Source organism: Coturnix japonica, chromosome Z (assembly GCF_054131305.1).
Source record: "Coturnix japonica strain WE chromosome Z, WE-NBRP24, whole genome shotgun sequence".
NCBI lineage: Eukaryota > Metazoa > Chordata > Aves > Galliformes > Phasianidae > Coturnix > Coturnix japonica.
Window position 1 is genome coordinate 74,525,055 of NC_140702.1, and position 15,720 is coordinate 74,540,774.

The 15,720-nt window shown below is 52.2% G+C and overlaps 1 protein-coding gene across 7 annotated transcripts in view; it reads left to right on the forward strand.

Moving 5' to 3' along the window:
* Positions 1-15,720, forward strand: part of TCF4 (transcription factor 4) — a 98,507-nt gene that overhangs the window by 46,366 nt on the left and 36,421 nt on the right. For all 7 annotated transcript variants that reach the window (XM_085529158.1, XM_085529159.1, XM_085529161.1 and 4 more), the window contains 5 exons: positions 1,741-1,864; positions 3,923-3,972; positions 7,998-8,049; positions 8,149-8,231; positions 14,490-14,610. In XM_085529158.1, the coding sequence (XP_085385284.1) occupies positions 1,741-1,864; positions 3,923-3,972; positions 7,998-8,049; positions 8,149-8,231; positions 14,490-14,610 (430 nt within the window). The remainder of the gene's footprint in view (positions 1-1,740; positions 1,865-3,922; positions 3,973-7,997; positions 8,050-8,148; positions 8,232-14,489; positions 14,611-15,720) is intronic.

Sequence of the window (15,720 nt, forward strand, 5' to 3'; positions counted from 1 at the left end):
ATGGGGTCCTATAGGGTCTTATGTGGTCCTATAGGGTCTTATGGGGTCTTATGGGATCCTATAGGGTCTTATGGGGTCTATGGGGTCTTATGGGGTCTATGGGGTGTCTATGGGGTGTCTATGGGGTCTTCTGGGGTCCTATAGGTCTTATGGGATCCTATAGGGTCTTATGGGATCCCATAGGGTCTTATGGGGTCTATGGGGTCCTATAGGGTCTTATGGGATCCTATAGGGTCTTATGGGGGTCTATGGGGTGTCTATGGGGTCTTATGGGGTTCTATGGGGTCCTATGGGGTTTTATGGGATCTATGGGGTCTTATGGGATCCTATGGGTTCCTATAGGGTCTTATGGGGTTCTATGGGGTCTATAGGGTCTTATGGGGTCCTATAGGGTCTTATGGGATCCTATAGGGTCTTATGGGGTCCTATGGGGTGTCTATGGGGTCTTATGAGGTTCTATGGGGTCCTATAGGGTCTTATGGGTTTCTATGGGGTTCTATGGGGTCTATAGGGTTCTATAGGGTTTATGGGGTCTATGGGGTCTATAGGGTCTATAGGGTTATATAGGGTCTATAGGGTTCTATAGGGTTTATAGGGTTCTATAGGGTTCTATAGGGTCTATAGGGTTCTATAGGGTTCTATAGGGTTCTATAGGGTCTTATAGGGTTCTATGGGGTCTATGGGGTCTTATGGGGTCTTATGGGGTTCTATGGGGTCTTATGGGGTCTTATAGGGTCTTATGGGGTATCTATGGGGTCAATGGGGTCCTATGGGGTGTCTGTGGGGTCTTATAGGGTCTTATGGGGTCTATGGGGTCTTATGGGATCCTATAGGGTCTTATGGGGTCTATAGGGTCTATGGGGTCTTATGGGGTCTTATGGGGTCTATGGGGTCTATGGGGTCTTATGGGGTCTATGGGATCCTATAGGGTCTTATGGGGTTTAATGGGGTGTCTACGGGGTCTTATAGGGTCTTATGGGGTCCTATAGGGTCTTATGGGGTCTTATGGGGTCTATGGGGTCTTATGGGGTCTTATAGGGTCTTATGGGGTCTATGGGGTCTATGGGGTTCTATGGGGTCTTATGGGGTCTTATGGGGTCTATGGGGTCCTATAGGGTCTTATGGGGTCTATAGGGTCCTATAGGGTCTATGGGGCCAATGGGGTCCTATGGGGTTCTATGGGGTCTTATGGGATCCTATAGGGTCTTATGGGGTCTATGGGGTCTATGGGGTCTATGGGGTCCTATAGGGTCTTATGGGGTTCTATGGGGTGTCTATGGGGTCTATGGGGTCTTATGGGGTCTATGGGGTCTTATGGGGTTCTATGGGGTCTTATAGGGTCATATGGGGTGTCTATGGGGTCTTATGGGGTCTATGGGGTCCTATAGGGTCTTATGGGGTCCTATGGAGTCTTATGGGGTCTATAGGGTCTATAGGGTTCTATAGGGTTCTATAGGGTCTATAGGGTTCTATAGGGTTCAATAGGGTTCTATAGGGTTCTATAGGGTCTATAGGGTTCTATAGGGTCTTATAGGGTCTTATGGGGTTCTATGGGGTCTTATAGGGTTCTATGGGGTCCTATGGGGTCTATGGGGTCTTATGGGATCCTATAGGGTCTTATGGGGTCTTATGGGATCCTATAGGGTCTTATGGGGTTCTATGGGGTCTTATAGGGTCTTATGGGGTCTATGGGGTCTTATGGGGTTCTATGGGGTCCTATCTCTCTCCTTCCCCCCATAGCAAACCCTATTAACCGGCGACATGGACCTGGCTCACCCCACAACCTTATCCCCCCCGAAATCCCATTACTTCCAATATGGCGGCTCCAACCCGCGACGGCGGCCATTACACTCCGCCACCGGGGGTGAGTCACTTCCTGTTTCCTCCCCCCCCCACTTCCTGTTTACTTCGGGCCTACTTCCTGTTTACTTCGGGCCTACTTCCTGTTTCCTTCGGGCCTACTTCCTGTTTCCTCCCGGCCTACTTCCTGTTTACTTCGGGCCTACTTCCTGTTTACTTCGGGCCTACTTCCTGTTTACTTCCTGGTTCCTTCGGGCCTACTTCCTGTTTACTTCGGGCCTACTTCCTGTTTCCTCCCGGCCTACTTCCTGTTTCCTCCCTATCTACTTCCTGTTTCCTCCCGGCCTACTTCCTGTTTCCTTCGGGCCTACTTCCTGTTTACTTCGGGCCTACTTCCTGTTTACTTCCTGGTTCCTTCGGGCCTACTTCCTGTTTCCTCCCTACCTACTTCCTGTTTACTTCGGGCCTACTTCCTGTTTCCTCCCTGCCTACTTCCTGTTTCCTCCCGGCCTACTTCCTGTTTCCTCCCTACCTACTTCCTGTTTACTCCCGGCCTACTTCCTGTTTCCTCCTTATCTACTTCCTGTTTACTTCCTGGTTCCTTCGGGCCTACTTCCTGTTTCCTTCGGGCCTACTTCCTGTTTCCTCCCTACCTACTTCCTGTTTCCTCCCGGCCTACTTCCTGTTTCCTTCGGGCCTACTTCCTGTTTCCTCCCTCCCTACTTCCTGTTTCCTCCCAGCCTACTTCCTGTTTACTTCCTGATTCCTTCGGGCCTACTTCCTGTTTACTTGCGGCCTACTTCCTGTTTCCTCCCCCCCTACTTCCTGTTTACTTCCTGTTTCCTTCGGGCCTACTTCCTGTTTCCTCCCTACCCACTTCCTGTTTCCCCCCTATCTACTTCCTGTTTCCTCCCTGCCTACTTCCTGTTTCCTCCCGGCCTACTTCCTGTTTCCTCCCGGCCTACTTCCTGTTTACTTCGGGCCTACTTCCTGTTTACTTCGGGCCTACTTCCTGTTTCCTCCTTATCTACTTCCTGTTTCCTCCCGGCCTACTTCCTGTTTCCTCCCGGCCTACTTCCTGTTTCCTTCGGGCCTACTTCCTGTTTCCTCCCGGCCTACTTCCTGTTTCCTCCCTATCTACTTCCTGTTTACTTCCTGGTTCCTTCGGGCCTACTTCCTGTTTACTTCGGGCCTACTTCCTGTTTCCTCCCCCCCCACTTCCTGTTTACTTCCTGGTTCCTTCGGGCCTACTTCCTGTTTCCTCCCTATCTACTTCCTGTTTCCTCCCGGCCTACTTCCTGTTTCCTCCCCCCCCACTTCCTGTTTACTTCCTGGTTCCTTCGGGCCTACTTCCTGTTTCCTTCGGGCCTACTTCCTGTTTCCTTCGGGCCTACTTCCTGTTTCCTCCCGGCCTACTTCCTGTTTCCTCCCGGCCTACTTCCTGTTTCCTCCCGGCCTACTTCCTGTTTCCTTCGGGCCTACTTCCTGTTTCCTCCCGGCCTACTTCCTGTTTCCTTCGGGCCTACTTCCTGTTTCCTCCCTACCTACTTCCTGTTTCCTTTGGGCCTACTTCCTGTTTCCTTCGGGCCTACTTCCTGTTTCCTCCCTACCTACTTCCTGTTTCCTCCCTATCTACTTCCTGTTTACTTCCTGGTTCCTTCGGGCCTACTTCCTGTTTCCTCCCGGCCTACTTCCTGTTTCCTCCCTATCTACTTCCTGTTTCCTCCCTACCTACTTCCTGTTTCCTTCGGGCCTACTTCCTGTTTCCTCCCTATCTACTTCCTGTTTACTTCCTGGTTCCTTCGGGCCTACTTCCTGTTTCCTCCCTATCTACTTCCTGTTTCCTCCCTATCTACTTCCTGTTTCCTCCCTATCTACTTCCTGTTTCCTCCCCCCCCACTTCCTGTTTACTTCCTGGTTCCTTCGGGCCTACTTCCTGTTTCCTTCCGGCCTACTTCCTGTTTCCTCCCTATCTACTTCCTGTTTCCTCCCGGCCTACTTCCTGTTTCCTCCCCCCCCACTTCCTGTTTACTTCGGGCCTACTTCCTGTTTACTCCCTACCCACTTCCTGTTTACTTCCTGTTTACTTCCTGTTTACTTGCGGCCTACTTCCTGTTTCCAGACCTCCAAGCAAAGAGAGTCCGCAAGGTCCCGCCTGGTTTACCCTCATCCGTGAGTACTTATGGGGCAGCCCCATAGAGACCCATAGAACCCCATAGAGACCCATAGAGACCCATAGAGACCCATAGAGCCCCATAGAGCCCCATAGAGCCCCATAGACCCCATAGAGACCCCATAGGACCCCATAGACCCTATAGGATCCCATAGACCCCATAGAGACCCATAGAGCCCCATAGACCCTATAGGACCCTATAGGACCCTAGTAGGATCCCATAGGACCCCATAGGACCCCATAGACCCATAGAGACCCATAGAACCCCATAGGACCCCATAGAGACCCCATAGACCCTATAGGACCCATAGAACCCCATAGAGACCCATAGAGCCCCATAGGACCCTATAGGATCCCATAGACCCCATAGGACCCCATAGGACCCCATAGACCCCATAGACCCTATAGGACCCTATAAGACCCCATAGGACCCCATAGACCCCATAGACCCCATAAAACCCCATAGACCCTATAGGGACCCCATAGACCCTATAGAAACCCCATAGGACCCCATAGAACCCCATAGGACCCCATAGAGACCCATAGAGACCCCATAGAGCCCCATAGAACCCCATAGAGACCCCATAGAGACCCCATAGACCCTATAGGACCCTATAGGATCCCATAGGACCCCATAGACCCCATAGAGCCCCATAGACCCCATAGACCCTATAGGACCCCATAGAACCCCATAGAGACCCATAGACCCTATAGGACCCTATAGAGCCCCATAGAGACCCCATAGGACCCCATAAGACCCCATAGAGACCCATAGAGACCCCATAGAGACCCATAGAGACCCATAGAGACCCATAGAGACCCCATAGAGACCCCATTAAACCCCATTAAACCCCATTAAACCCCATTAAAACCCCATTAAACCCCATAGAGCCCCATAGAACCCCATTAAATCCCATATAACCCCATAGAACCCCATTAAACCCCATAGAACCCCATAGAACCCCATTAAACCCCATTAAACCCCATAGAACCCCATAGAACCCCATAGAACCCCATTAAAACCCCATTAAACCCCATTAAATCCCATTAAAACCCCATTAAACCCCATTAAACCCCATTAAAACCCCATTAAACCCCATAGAACCCCATTAAAACCCATTAAAACCCCATTAAACCCCATTAAACCCCATAGAACCCCATTAAAACCCCATTAAACCCCATAGAACCCCATTAAACCCCATTAAACCCCATTAAAACCCATTAAAACCCCATTGAACCCCATTAAAACCCATTAAACCCCATAGAACCCCATAGAACCCTATTAATCCCATAGAACCCCATAGAACCCCATAGAACCCCATAGACACCATAGAGACCCATAGAGACCCCATAGGACCCCATAGGACCCCATAGACCCTATAGGACCCCATAGAGACCCCATAGGACCCCATAGACCCTATAGGACCCTAATAGGACCCCATAGACCCTATAGAGACCCCATAGACCCCATAGGACCCCATAGACCCCATAGAACCCCATAGACCCCATAGAAACCCCATAGAGACCCTATAGGACCCTATAGAGACCCCATAGAACCCCATAGAGACCCATAGAACCCCATAGAGACCCATAGAGACCCATAGAGACCCCATAGAACCCCATAGAACCCCATAGAACCCCATAGAACCCCATTAAAACCCTATTAATCCCATAGAACCCCATAGAACCCCATAGGACCCCATAGAGACCCCATAGGAACCCATAGACCCTATAGGACCCTATAGGACCCTATAGGACCCTATAGAACCCCATAGGACTCCATAGACCATATAGGGACCCCATAGAGCCCCATAGGAACCCATAGAGACCCATAGAGACCCATAGAGACCCCATAGGACCCCATAGACCCTATAGGACCCCATAGACCCTATAGGACCCCATAGACCCCATAGACCCTATAGGACCCCATAGACCCTATAAGACCCCATAGAGACCCCATAGAGACCCATAGAAACCCCATAGAGACCCCATAGGACCCCATAGGACCCCATAGACCCCATAGAACCCCATAGAGACCCATAGAGCCCCATAGAGCCCCATAGAGCCCCATAGAGACCCCATAGAGACCCATAGAACCCCATAGAGCCCCATAGACCCCATAGGACCCCATAGAGACCCCATAGGACCCCATAGACGCCATAGGACCCCATAGAACCCCATAAGACCCCATAGACCCCATAGACCCCATAGGACCCCATAGAGCCCCATAGGACCCTAATAGGACCCCATAGACCCCATAGGACCCCATAGAGCCCCATAGACCCTATAGGACCCTATAGGATCCCATAGACCCCATAGAGCGCCATAGAACCCTATAGGACCCTAATAGGACCCCATAGACCCTATAGGACCCCATAGAGACCCCATAGACCCCATAGAGACCCCATAGACCCTAATAGGATCCCATAGAGACCCCATAGGACCCCATAGACCCTATAGGACCCCATAGAGACCCATAGAGACCCATAGAACCCCATAGGACCCTATAGGACCCTAATAGGATCCCATAGACCCCATAGGACCCCATAGACCCTATAGGACCCTAATAGGATCCCATAGACCCTATAGGACCCCATAGAGCCCCATAGGACCCCATAGACCCCATAGGACCCCATAGACCCCATAGAGCCCTATGGGACCCTATAGGACCCCATAGAGCCCCATAGAGCCCCATAGAGACCCCATAGAGCCCCATAGACCCTATAGAACCCCATAAGACCCCATAGACCCCATAGGACCCCATAGAGACCCCATAGGATCCCATAGAACCCCATAGGACCCTATAGGACCCTAATAGGATCCCATAGAGACCCCATAGGACCCCATAGACCCTATAGGACCCCATAGAGCCCTATAGAGACCCCATAGGACCCTAATAGGACCCCATAGACCCTATAGGACCCTATAGGACCCCATAGGACCCCATAGACCCCATAGAGCCCCATAGAGACCCATAGAAACCCCATAGGACCCCATAGAGACCCCATAGGACCCCATAGACCCTATAGGACCCTATAAGACCCCATAGGACCCCATAGACCCTATAGGACCCTATAGGACCCTAGTAGGACCCCATAGGACCCCATAGAGACCCCATAGAAACCCCATAGGACCCCATAGACCCCATAGGACCCCATAGACCCCATAGAGACCCCATAGGACCCCATAGAGACCCATAGAACCCTATAGGACCCTAATAGGACCCCATAGAGCCCCATAGAGCCCCATAGAGACCCCATAGACCCTATAGACCCCATAGACCCCATAGAGACCCCATAGGACCCTATAGACCCCATAGGACCCCATAGGACCCCATAGAAACCCTATAGACCCCATAGAAACCCCATAGAGACCCCGTAGACCCCATAGACCCCATAGGACCCTATAGGACCCTAATAGGACCCCATAGAACCCCATAGAGACCCATAGACCCCATAGACCCTATAGGACCCTATAGGACCCCATAGACCCTATAGGACCCTATAAGACCCCATAGACCCTATAGGACCCTATAAGACCCCATAGAACCCCATAGACCCCATAGGACCCCATAGGACCCCATAGATCCCATAGACCCCATAGAGACCCATAGAACCCCATAGGACCCTAATAGGACCCCATAGACCCTATAGGACCCTAATAGGACCCCATAGGACCCCATAGACCCCATAGAGCGCCATAGAACCCTATAGGACCCTAATAGGACCCCATAGACCCTATAGGACCGTATAGAGACCCCATAGAACCCCATAGAATCCTATAGGACCCCATAGGACCCCATAGACCCCATAGGACCCCATAGACCCTATAGACCCCATAGGACCCCATAGAGCCCCATAGGACCCTATAGGACCCCATAGAGCCCCATAGGACCCTATAGGACCCTAATAGGATCCCATAGAACCCCATAGACCCCATAGGACTCCATAGGACCCCATAGAAACCCCATAGACCCCATAAAACCCCATAGACCCCATAGAAACCCCATAGAATCCTATTCCAGGTCTACGCCAGCCCGGGAGACTACAGCCGGAGCAGCTCATTTTATATGCAAGGTAATTAGCATAAAAAAAATTAGCATACCATTTAAATATATCCATATACGTCTATGCGAAGGGCTCATTACCATATGCTAATGAGACGCCCATATATAGACAACCATCATGGCGACCCATGGACGGCGGCGGGAGGAATCAACCAATCAGCTTACGGCTACGGCCACCCCCATGAGAGACTGGTAAGGCCTATAGGATCCTATAGGGTCCTATAGGGTCCTATAGGGTCTATGGGGTCCCTATAGGGTCCTATGGGGTCTATGGGGGTCTATAGGGTCTATGGGGTCCTATGGGGCTCTATGGGGTTCTATGGGGCTCTATGGGGTCTCTATAGGGTCCTATGGGGTCTCTATGGGGTTTCTATGGGGTCTCTATAGGGTCTATGGGGTCCTATGGGGTCCCTATAGGGTCTATGGGGTCTCTATGGGGTCTCTATGGGGTCTCTATGGGTCTCTATGGGGTCTCTATGGGGTCCCTATAGGGTCTATAGGGTCCTATAGGGTCCTATAGGGTCCTATGGGGTCTCTATGGGGTCTATGGGGTCTATGGGGTTTCTATGGGGTCCTATGGGGTCTATAGGGCTCTATGGGGTCTTATAGGGGCCCTATAGGGTCTATGGGGTCCCTATAGGGTCCTATGGGGTCCTATAGGGTCCTATAGGGTCCTATGGGGTCCCTATAGGGTCTATGGGGTTCTATGGGGTCTATGGGGTTTCTATGGGGCTCTATGGGGTCTATAGGGTCCTATAGGGTCTATGGGGTTCTATGGGGTCCCTATAGGGTCCTATGGGGTCTCTATGGGGGCTCTATGGGGTCCTATAGGGTCTATGGGGTCTTATAGGGTCCTATAGGATCCTATGGGGTCCCTATAGGGTCTATGGGGTCCCTATAGGGTCTATGGGGTCTCTATGGGTTTCTATGGGGTCCTATGGGGTCCTATGGGGTCTATAGGGTCCTATAGGGTCCTATGGGGTTTCTATGGGGCTCTATGGGGTCTATGGGGTCCCTATAGGGTCCTATGGGGTCCTATAGGGTCTATGGGGTCTATGGGGCTCTATGGGGTCTATAGGGTCCTATAGGGTCTATGGGGTCCTATGGGGTCTCTATGGAGTCTATGGGGTCTCTATGGGGTCCTATAGGGTCCTATGGGGTCCTATGGGGTCCTATAGGGTCCTATAGGGTCCCTATAGGGTCTATAGGGTCCTATAGGGTCTATGGGGTCTTATAGGGTCCTATAGGGTCCTATGGGGTTCTATGGGGTTCTATGGGGTCCCTATGGGGTCCTATGGGGTCCTATGGGGTTTCTATGGGGTTCTATGGGGTCTATGGGGTCTCTATAGGGTTCTATGGGGTCTATAGGGTCCTATGGGGTTTCTATAGGGTCTATGGGGTCTATGGGGTCCTATAGGGTCCTATGGGGGTCCTATGGGGTCCTATGGGGTTCTATGGGATCCTATGGGGTTCTATGGGGTTCTATGGGGTCTATAGGGTCCTATAGGGTCTCTATGGGGTCCTATAGGGTCCTATAGGGTCCTATGGGGTCCTATAGGGTCCTATAGGGTCCTATGGGGTCTATGGGGTCCTATGGGGTCCTATGGGGTCTATAGGGTCCTATGGGGTCTCTATAGGGTCCTATGGGGTCTATAGGGTCCTATAGGGTCTATGGGGTTTCTATGGGGTCTATGGGGTCCTATGGGGTCTCTATGGGGTCTATAGGGTCCTATGGGGTCTATAGGGTCCTATGGGGTCTCTATGGGGTTCTATGGGGTCCCTATAGGGTCCTATAGTGTCTATAGGGTCCTATGGGTTCCTATAGGGTCCTATGGGGTCCTATAGGGTCCTATAGGGTCTATGGGGTCCCTATAGGGTCTATGGGGTCCTATAGGGTCTATGGGGTCCTATGGGGTCCTATAGGGTCCTATGGGGTCCTATAGGGTCCTATGGGGTCCTATGGGGTCTCTATGGGGCTCTATGGGGTTCTATGGGGTCCTATGGGGTCCTATGGGGTCCTATAGGGTCTATGGGGTCCCTATAGGGTCTATGGGGTCCCTATAGGGTCCTATGGGGTCCTATGGGTTCTCTATGGGGTTCTATGGGGTCTATGGGGTCCTATGGGGTCTCTATGGGGTCTATGGGGTCCCTATAGGGTCCTATGGGGTCTCTATGGGGTCTATGGGGTCCTATAGGGTCTCTATGGGGTCCTATGGGGTCTATAAGGTCCTATGGGGTCTATGGGGTCTCTATGGGGTTCTATGGGGTCCTATAGGGTCCTATGGGGTCCTATAGGGTCCTATGGGGTCTATGGGGTCCTATGGGGTTCTATGGGGTCTATGGGGTTTCTATGGGGTCTATGGGGTCTATAGGGTCCTATAGGGTCCTATGGGGTCTCTATGGGGTCTATGGGGTTCTATGGGGTCCTATAGGGTCCTATGGGGTCTTTATGGGGTCTATGGGGTTTCTATGGGGTCTATGGGGTCTATAGGGTCCTATAGGGTCCTATGGGGTCCGTATAGGGTATATGGGGTCCTATGGGGTCCTATGGGGTCTCTATGGGTCTCTATGGGGTTCTATGGGGTCTATAGGGTCTATAGGGTCCTATGGGGTCTCTATGGGGTCCTATAGGGTCCTATGGGGTTCTATGGGGTCTCTATGGGGTTCTATGGGGTCTATAGGGTCCTATGGGGTCTCTATAGGGTCTATGGGGTCCTATAGGGTTCTATGGGGTCCTATAGGGTCTATGGGGTCCTATGGGGTTCTATGGGGTCCTATAGGGTCTATGGGGTCTCTATGGGGTCCCTATAGGGTCTATGGGGTTCTATGGGGTTCTATGGGGTCCTATGGGGTCCTATGGGGTCCTATAGGGTCCTATGGGGTCCTATGGGGTCCCTATAGGGTCCTATGGGGTCCTATAGGGTCTATGGGGTCCCTATAGGGTCCTATGGGGTCTCTATGGGGTTCTATGGGGTCCTATGGGGTCTATGGGGTCTCTATAGGGTCCTATAGGGTTCTATGGGGTCTATGGGGTCCTATGGGGTCTCTATGGGGTTCTATGGGGTCTCTATGGGGTTCTATGGGGTCCTATAGGGTCCTATAGGGTCTATGGGGTCCTATGGGGTCTCTATGGGTCCCTATAGGGTCCTATGGGGTCTCTATAGGGTCCTATAGGGTCCCTATAGGGTCTATGGGGTCCTATGGGGTCCTATAGGGTCTATGGGGTCCTATGGGGTGTCTGTGGGGCTCTATGGGGTCTATGGGGTCCTATGGGGTTCTATGGGGTTCTATGGGGTCCTATAGGGTTCTATGGGGTTTCTATGGGGTTCTATGGGGTCTATAGGGTCCCTATAGGGTCTATGGGGTTCTATGGGGTCTATAGGGTCCTATGGGGTCTCTATGGGGTCTATGGGGTCCTATGGGGTCCCTATAGGGTCTATGGGTCTCTATGGGTCTCTATGGGGTTCTATGGGGTTTCTATGGGTCTCTATGGGTCTCTATGGGGTTCTATGGGGTCTATAGGGTCCTATAGGGTCCTATAGGGTCCTATAGGGTTCTATGGGGTCTATGGGGTCTTATAGGGTCCTATAGGGTCCTATGGGGTCTCTATGGGGTCTATGGGGTCCTATAGGGTCCTATAGGGTCTATGGGGTCCTATGGAGTCCCTATAGGGTCTATGGGGTCCCTATAGGTTCTATGGGGTCCTATGGGGTCTATGGGGTCTATAGGGTCCTATAGGGTCCTATAGGGTCCTATGGGGCTCTATGGGGTCTATGGGGGTCTATAGGGTCTATGGGGTCCTATAGGGTCCTATGGGGTCCCTATAGGGTCTATGGGGTCTTATAGGGTCTATAGGGTCCTATAGGGTTCTATGGGGTCTATGGGGTCCCTATGGGGTCCTATAGGGTCTATGGGGTCTATGGGGTCCTATAGGGTCCTATAGGGTCTATGGGGTCCCTATAGGGTCTATGGGGTCCTATGGGGTCTATGGGGTCCCTATAGGGTCTATAGGGTCCTATGGGGTCTCTATGGGGCTCTATGGGGTCTCTATGGGGTTTCTATGGGGTTCTATGGGGTCCTATGGGGTCTATGGGGTCCTATGGGGTCTCTATGGGGTCCCTATAGGGTCTATGGGGTCCTATGGGGTCCCTATAGGGTCCTATGGGGTCTATGGGGTTCTATGGGGTCCTATGGGGTCTATGGGGTCCTATGGGGTCCTATGGGGTCCTATGGGGTCTATGGGGTCCTATAGGGTCTATGGGGTTTCTATGGGGTCCTATGGGGTCCTATAGGGTCCTATAGGGTCTATGGGGTCCTATGGGTCTCTATGGGGTCTCTATAGGGTCCTATGGGGTCGTATGGGGTCCTATGGGGTCTATGGGGTTCTATGGGGTCTATGGGGTCCCTATAGGGTCTATGGGGTCTATAGGGTCCCTATAGAGTCTATGGGGTCCTATGGGGTCTCTATGGGGTCTATGGGGTCCTATGGGGTCTCTATGGGGTTCTATGGGGTCTATAGGGTCCTATAGGGTCCTATGGGGTCCCTATAGGGTCTATGGGGTCCTATGGGGTCCTATGGGGTCTCTATGGGGTTTCTATGGGGTCTCTATGGGTCCCTATAGGGTCCTATGGGGTCTCTATGGGGTCTATGGGGTCTCTATGGGTCTCTATGGGGTTCTATGGGGTCCTATAGGGTCCTATGGGGTCCCTATAGGGTCTATGGGGTCTATAGGGTTCTATAGGGTCTATGGGGTTCTATGGGGTCCTATGGGGTCTATAGGGTCCTATAGGGTCTATAGGGTCTATGGGGTCCCTATAGGGTCTATGGGGTCTATGGGGTCCTATAGGGTCCTATAGGGCCTATGGGGTCCTATAGGGTCTATGGGGTCTCTATGGGGTCTATAGGGTCCTATAGGGTCCTATGGGGTTCTATGGGGTCTATAGGGTCCTATGGGGTCCCTATAGGGTCTATGGGGTCCTATGGGGTCTCTATGGGGTCTCTATGGGGTCTATGGGGTCCTATGGGGTCTATGGGGTCTATGGGGTCCTATGGGGTCTCTATGGGGTCCTATGGGGTCTCTATGGGGTCTATGGGGTCCTATGGGGTCTCTATGGGGTTCTATGGGGTCTATGGGGCTCTATGGGGTCCTATGGGGTCCCTATAGGGTCTATGGGGTCTCTATAGGGTCTATGGGGTCTATGGGGTCCCTATAGGGGCCCTATAGGATCTATGGGGCTCTATGGGGTCCCTATAGGGTCCTATAGGGTCCTATGGGGTCCTATAGGGTCCTATAGGGTTCTATGGGGTTCTATAGGGTCCCTATAGGGTCCTATGGGGTTTCTATGGGGTCCTATGGGGTCTATAGGGTCCTATAGGGTCTATGGGGTCTCTATGGGGTTCTATGGGGTTTCTATGGGGTCTATGGGGTCCCTATAGGGTCTATGGGGTCCTATAGGGTCCTATAGGGTCCTATGGGGTCCCTATAGGGTCTATGGGGTCCTATGGGGTCTCTATGGGGTCTATGGGGTTTATAGGGTCCTATAGGGTCCTATGGGGGCTCTATGGGGTTCTATGGGGTCCTATGGGGTCCCTATAGGGTCTATGGGGTCTATAGGGTCCTATAGGGTCTATGGGGTCTATGGGGTCCTATGGGGTCTATGGGGTTCTATGGGGTCCCTATAGGGTCTATGGGGTTTCTATGGGGTCTATGGGGGTCTATGGGGCTCTATGGGGTTCTATGGGGTCTCTATGGGGTTCTATGGGGTCTATGGGGCTCTATGGGGTCTCTATGGGGCTCTATGGGTCTATATGGGGTCTCTATGGGGCTCTATGGGGTCTATGGGGTCCTATGGGGTCTCTATGGGGTCTATGGGGCTATGGGGTCCCTATAGGGTCTATGGGGTCCTATGGGGTCTCTATAGGGTCCTATAGGGTCTATGGGGTCAATGGGGTCCTATGGGGTCTCTATGGGGTTCTATGGGGTCCTATGGGGTCTATGGGGTCTCTATGGGGTCTATGGGGTTCTATGGGGTCTCTATGGGATCCTATGGGGTCTATAGGGTCCTATGGGGTCTCTATGGGGTCCTATGGGGTCCTATGGGGTCCTATGGGGTCCTATGGGTCTCTATGGGGTCCCTATAGGCTCTATGGGGTCCTATGGGGTCTCTATGGGGTCTATAGGGTCTATGGGGTCCCTATAGGGTCTATAGGGTCCTATAGGGTCCTATGGGGTCTCTATGGGGCGCTATGGGGTCTATAGGGTCGGTTATAGGGTCTATAGGGCCGAAACCCTATAAGTTATAGGGTCGACCCTATATGGCCCCATTGAAATGAATGGGGCCCAAACCCCCATTGAAATGAATGGGGACCGAACCCCCATTGAAATGAATGGGGACTAAAACCCCCATTGAAATGAATGGGGAAGCTTCTGATTGGTCGCTTGCTTTCAGGCCTACCCTTCCCATTCGTCGGCCGATTTGAATCCACCAATGGCGGCCTTCCATCGCGGAGCCAACCAATACAACGCGGCCGCCTGCAGCCCGTCGGCCAATGGGACGGAAGGGATGATGGGTGAGTTAATGTATGCAAATAGATGCGTGAATACGTAATGAGGCGGGGGTTATAATGGGGTTCTATGGGGTTTTAATGGGGTTTAATGGGGTTTAATGGGGTTTAATGGGGTTTAATGGGGTCTATGGGGTCTATAGGGTCCTATGGGGTCCTATGGGGTCTCTATGGGGTTCTATGGGGTTCTATGGGGTCTCTATGGGGTTCTATGGGGTCTATAGGGTCCTATAGGGTCCTATAGGGTCCCTATAGGGTCTATGGGGTCCTATGGGGTCCTATAGGGTCCTATGGGGTCTCTATGGGGTTCTATGGGGTTCTATGGGGTCCCTATAGGGTCTATGGGGTCCCTATAGGGTCTATGGGGTCCCTTATAGGGTCTATGGGGTCCTATGGGGTCCTATGGGGTTCTATGGGGTCCTATAGGGTCCTATGGGGTCTCTATGGGGTTCTATGGGGTTCTATGGGGTCTCTATGGGTCTCTATGGGGTCCTATGGGGTCCTATGGGGTCTCTATGGGGTCTCTATGGGGTTCTATGGGGTCTATAGGGTCTATGGGGTCCTATGGGGTCTCTATGGGGTTCTATGGGATTAATAGGGTTTTAATGGGGTTCTATGGGGTTCTATTGGGTTCTATGGGATTAATAGGGTTTTAATGGGGTTCTATGGGGTTCTATGGGGTCCTATGGGGTCTATGGGGTTCTATGGGGTCTATAGGGTCCTATAGGGTCCTATGGGGTCCTATGGGGTTCTATGGGGTCCCTATAGGGTCTATGGGGTCCTATGGGGTCCCTATAGGGTCTATGGGGTCCTATGGGGTCTCTATGGGGTTCTATGGGGTCTATAGGGTCCTATAGGGTTCTATGGGGTCTCTATGGGGTCTCTATGGGGTTCTATGGGGTTTCTATGGGGTTCTATGGGGTTCTATGGGGTCCTATAGGGTCCTATGGGGTCTCTATGGGGTTCTATGGGGTCTATAGGGTCCTATAGGGTCTATGGGGTCTCTATGGGGTCTCTATGGGGTTCTATGGGGTCCCTATAGGGTCTATAGGGTCCTATGGGGTCCCTATAGGGTCTATGGGGTCCCGATAGGGTCTATGGGGTCCTATGGGGTTC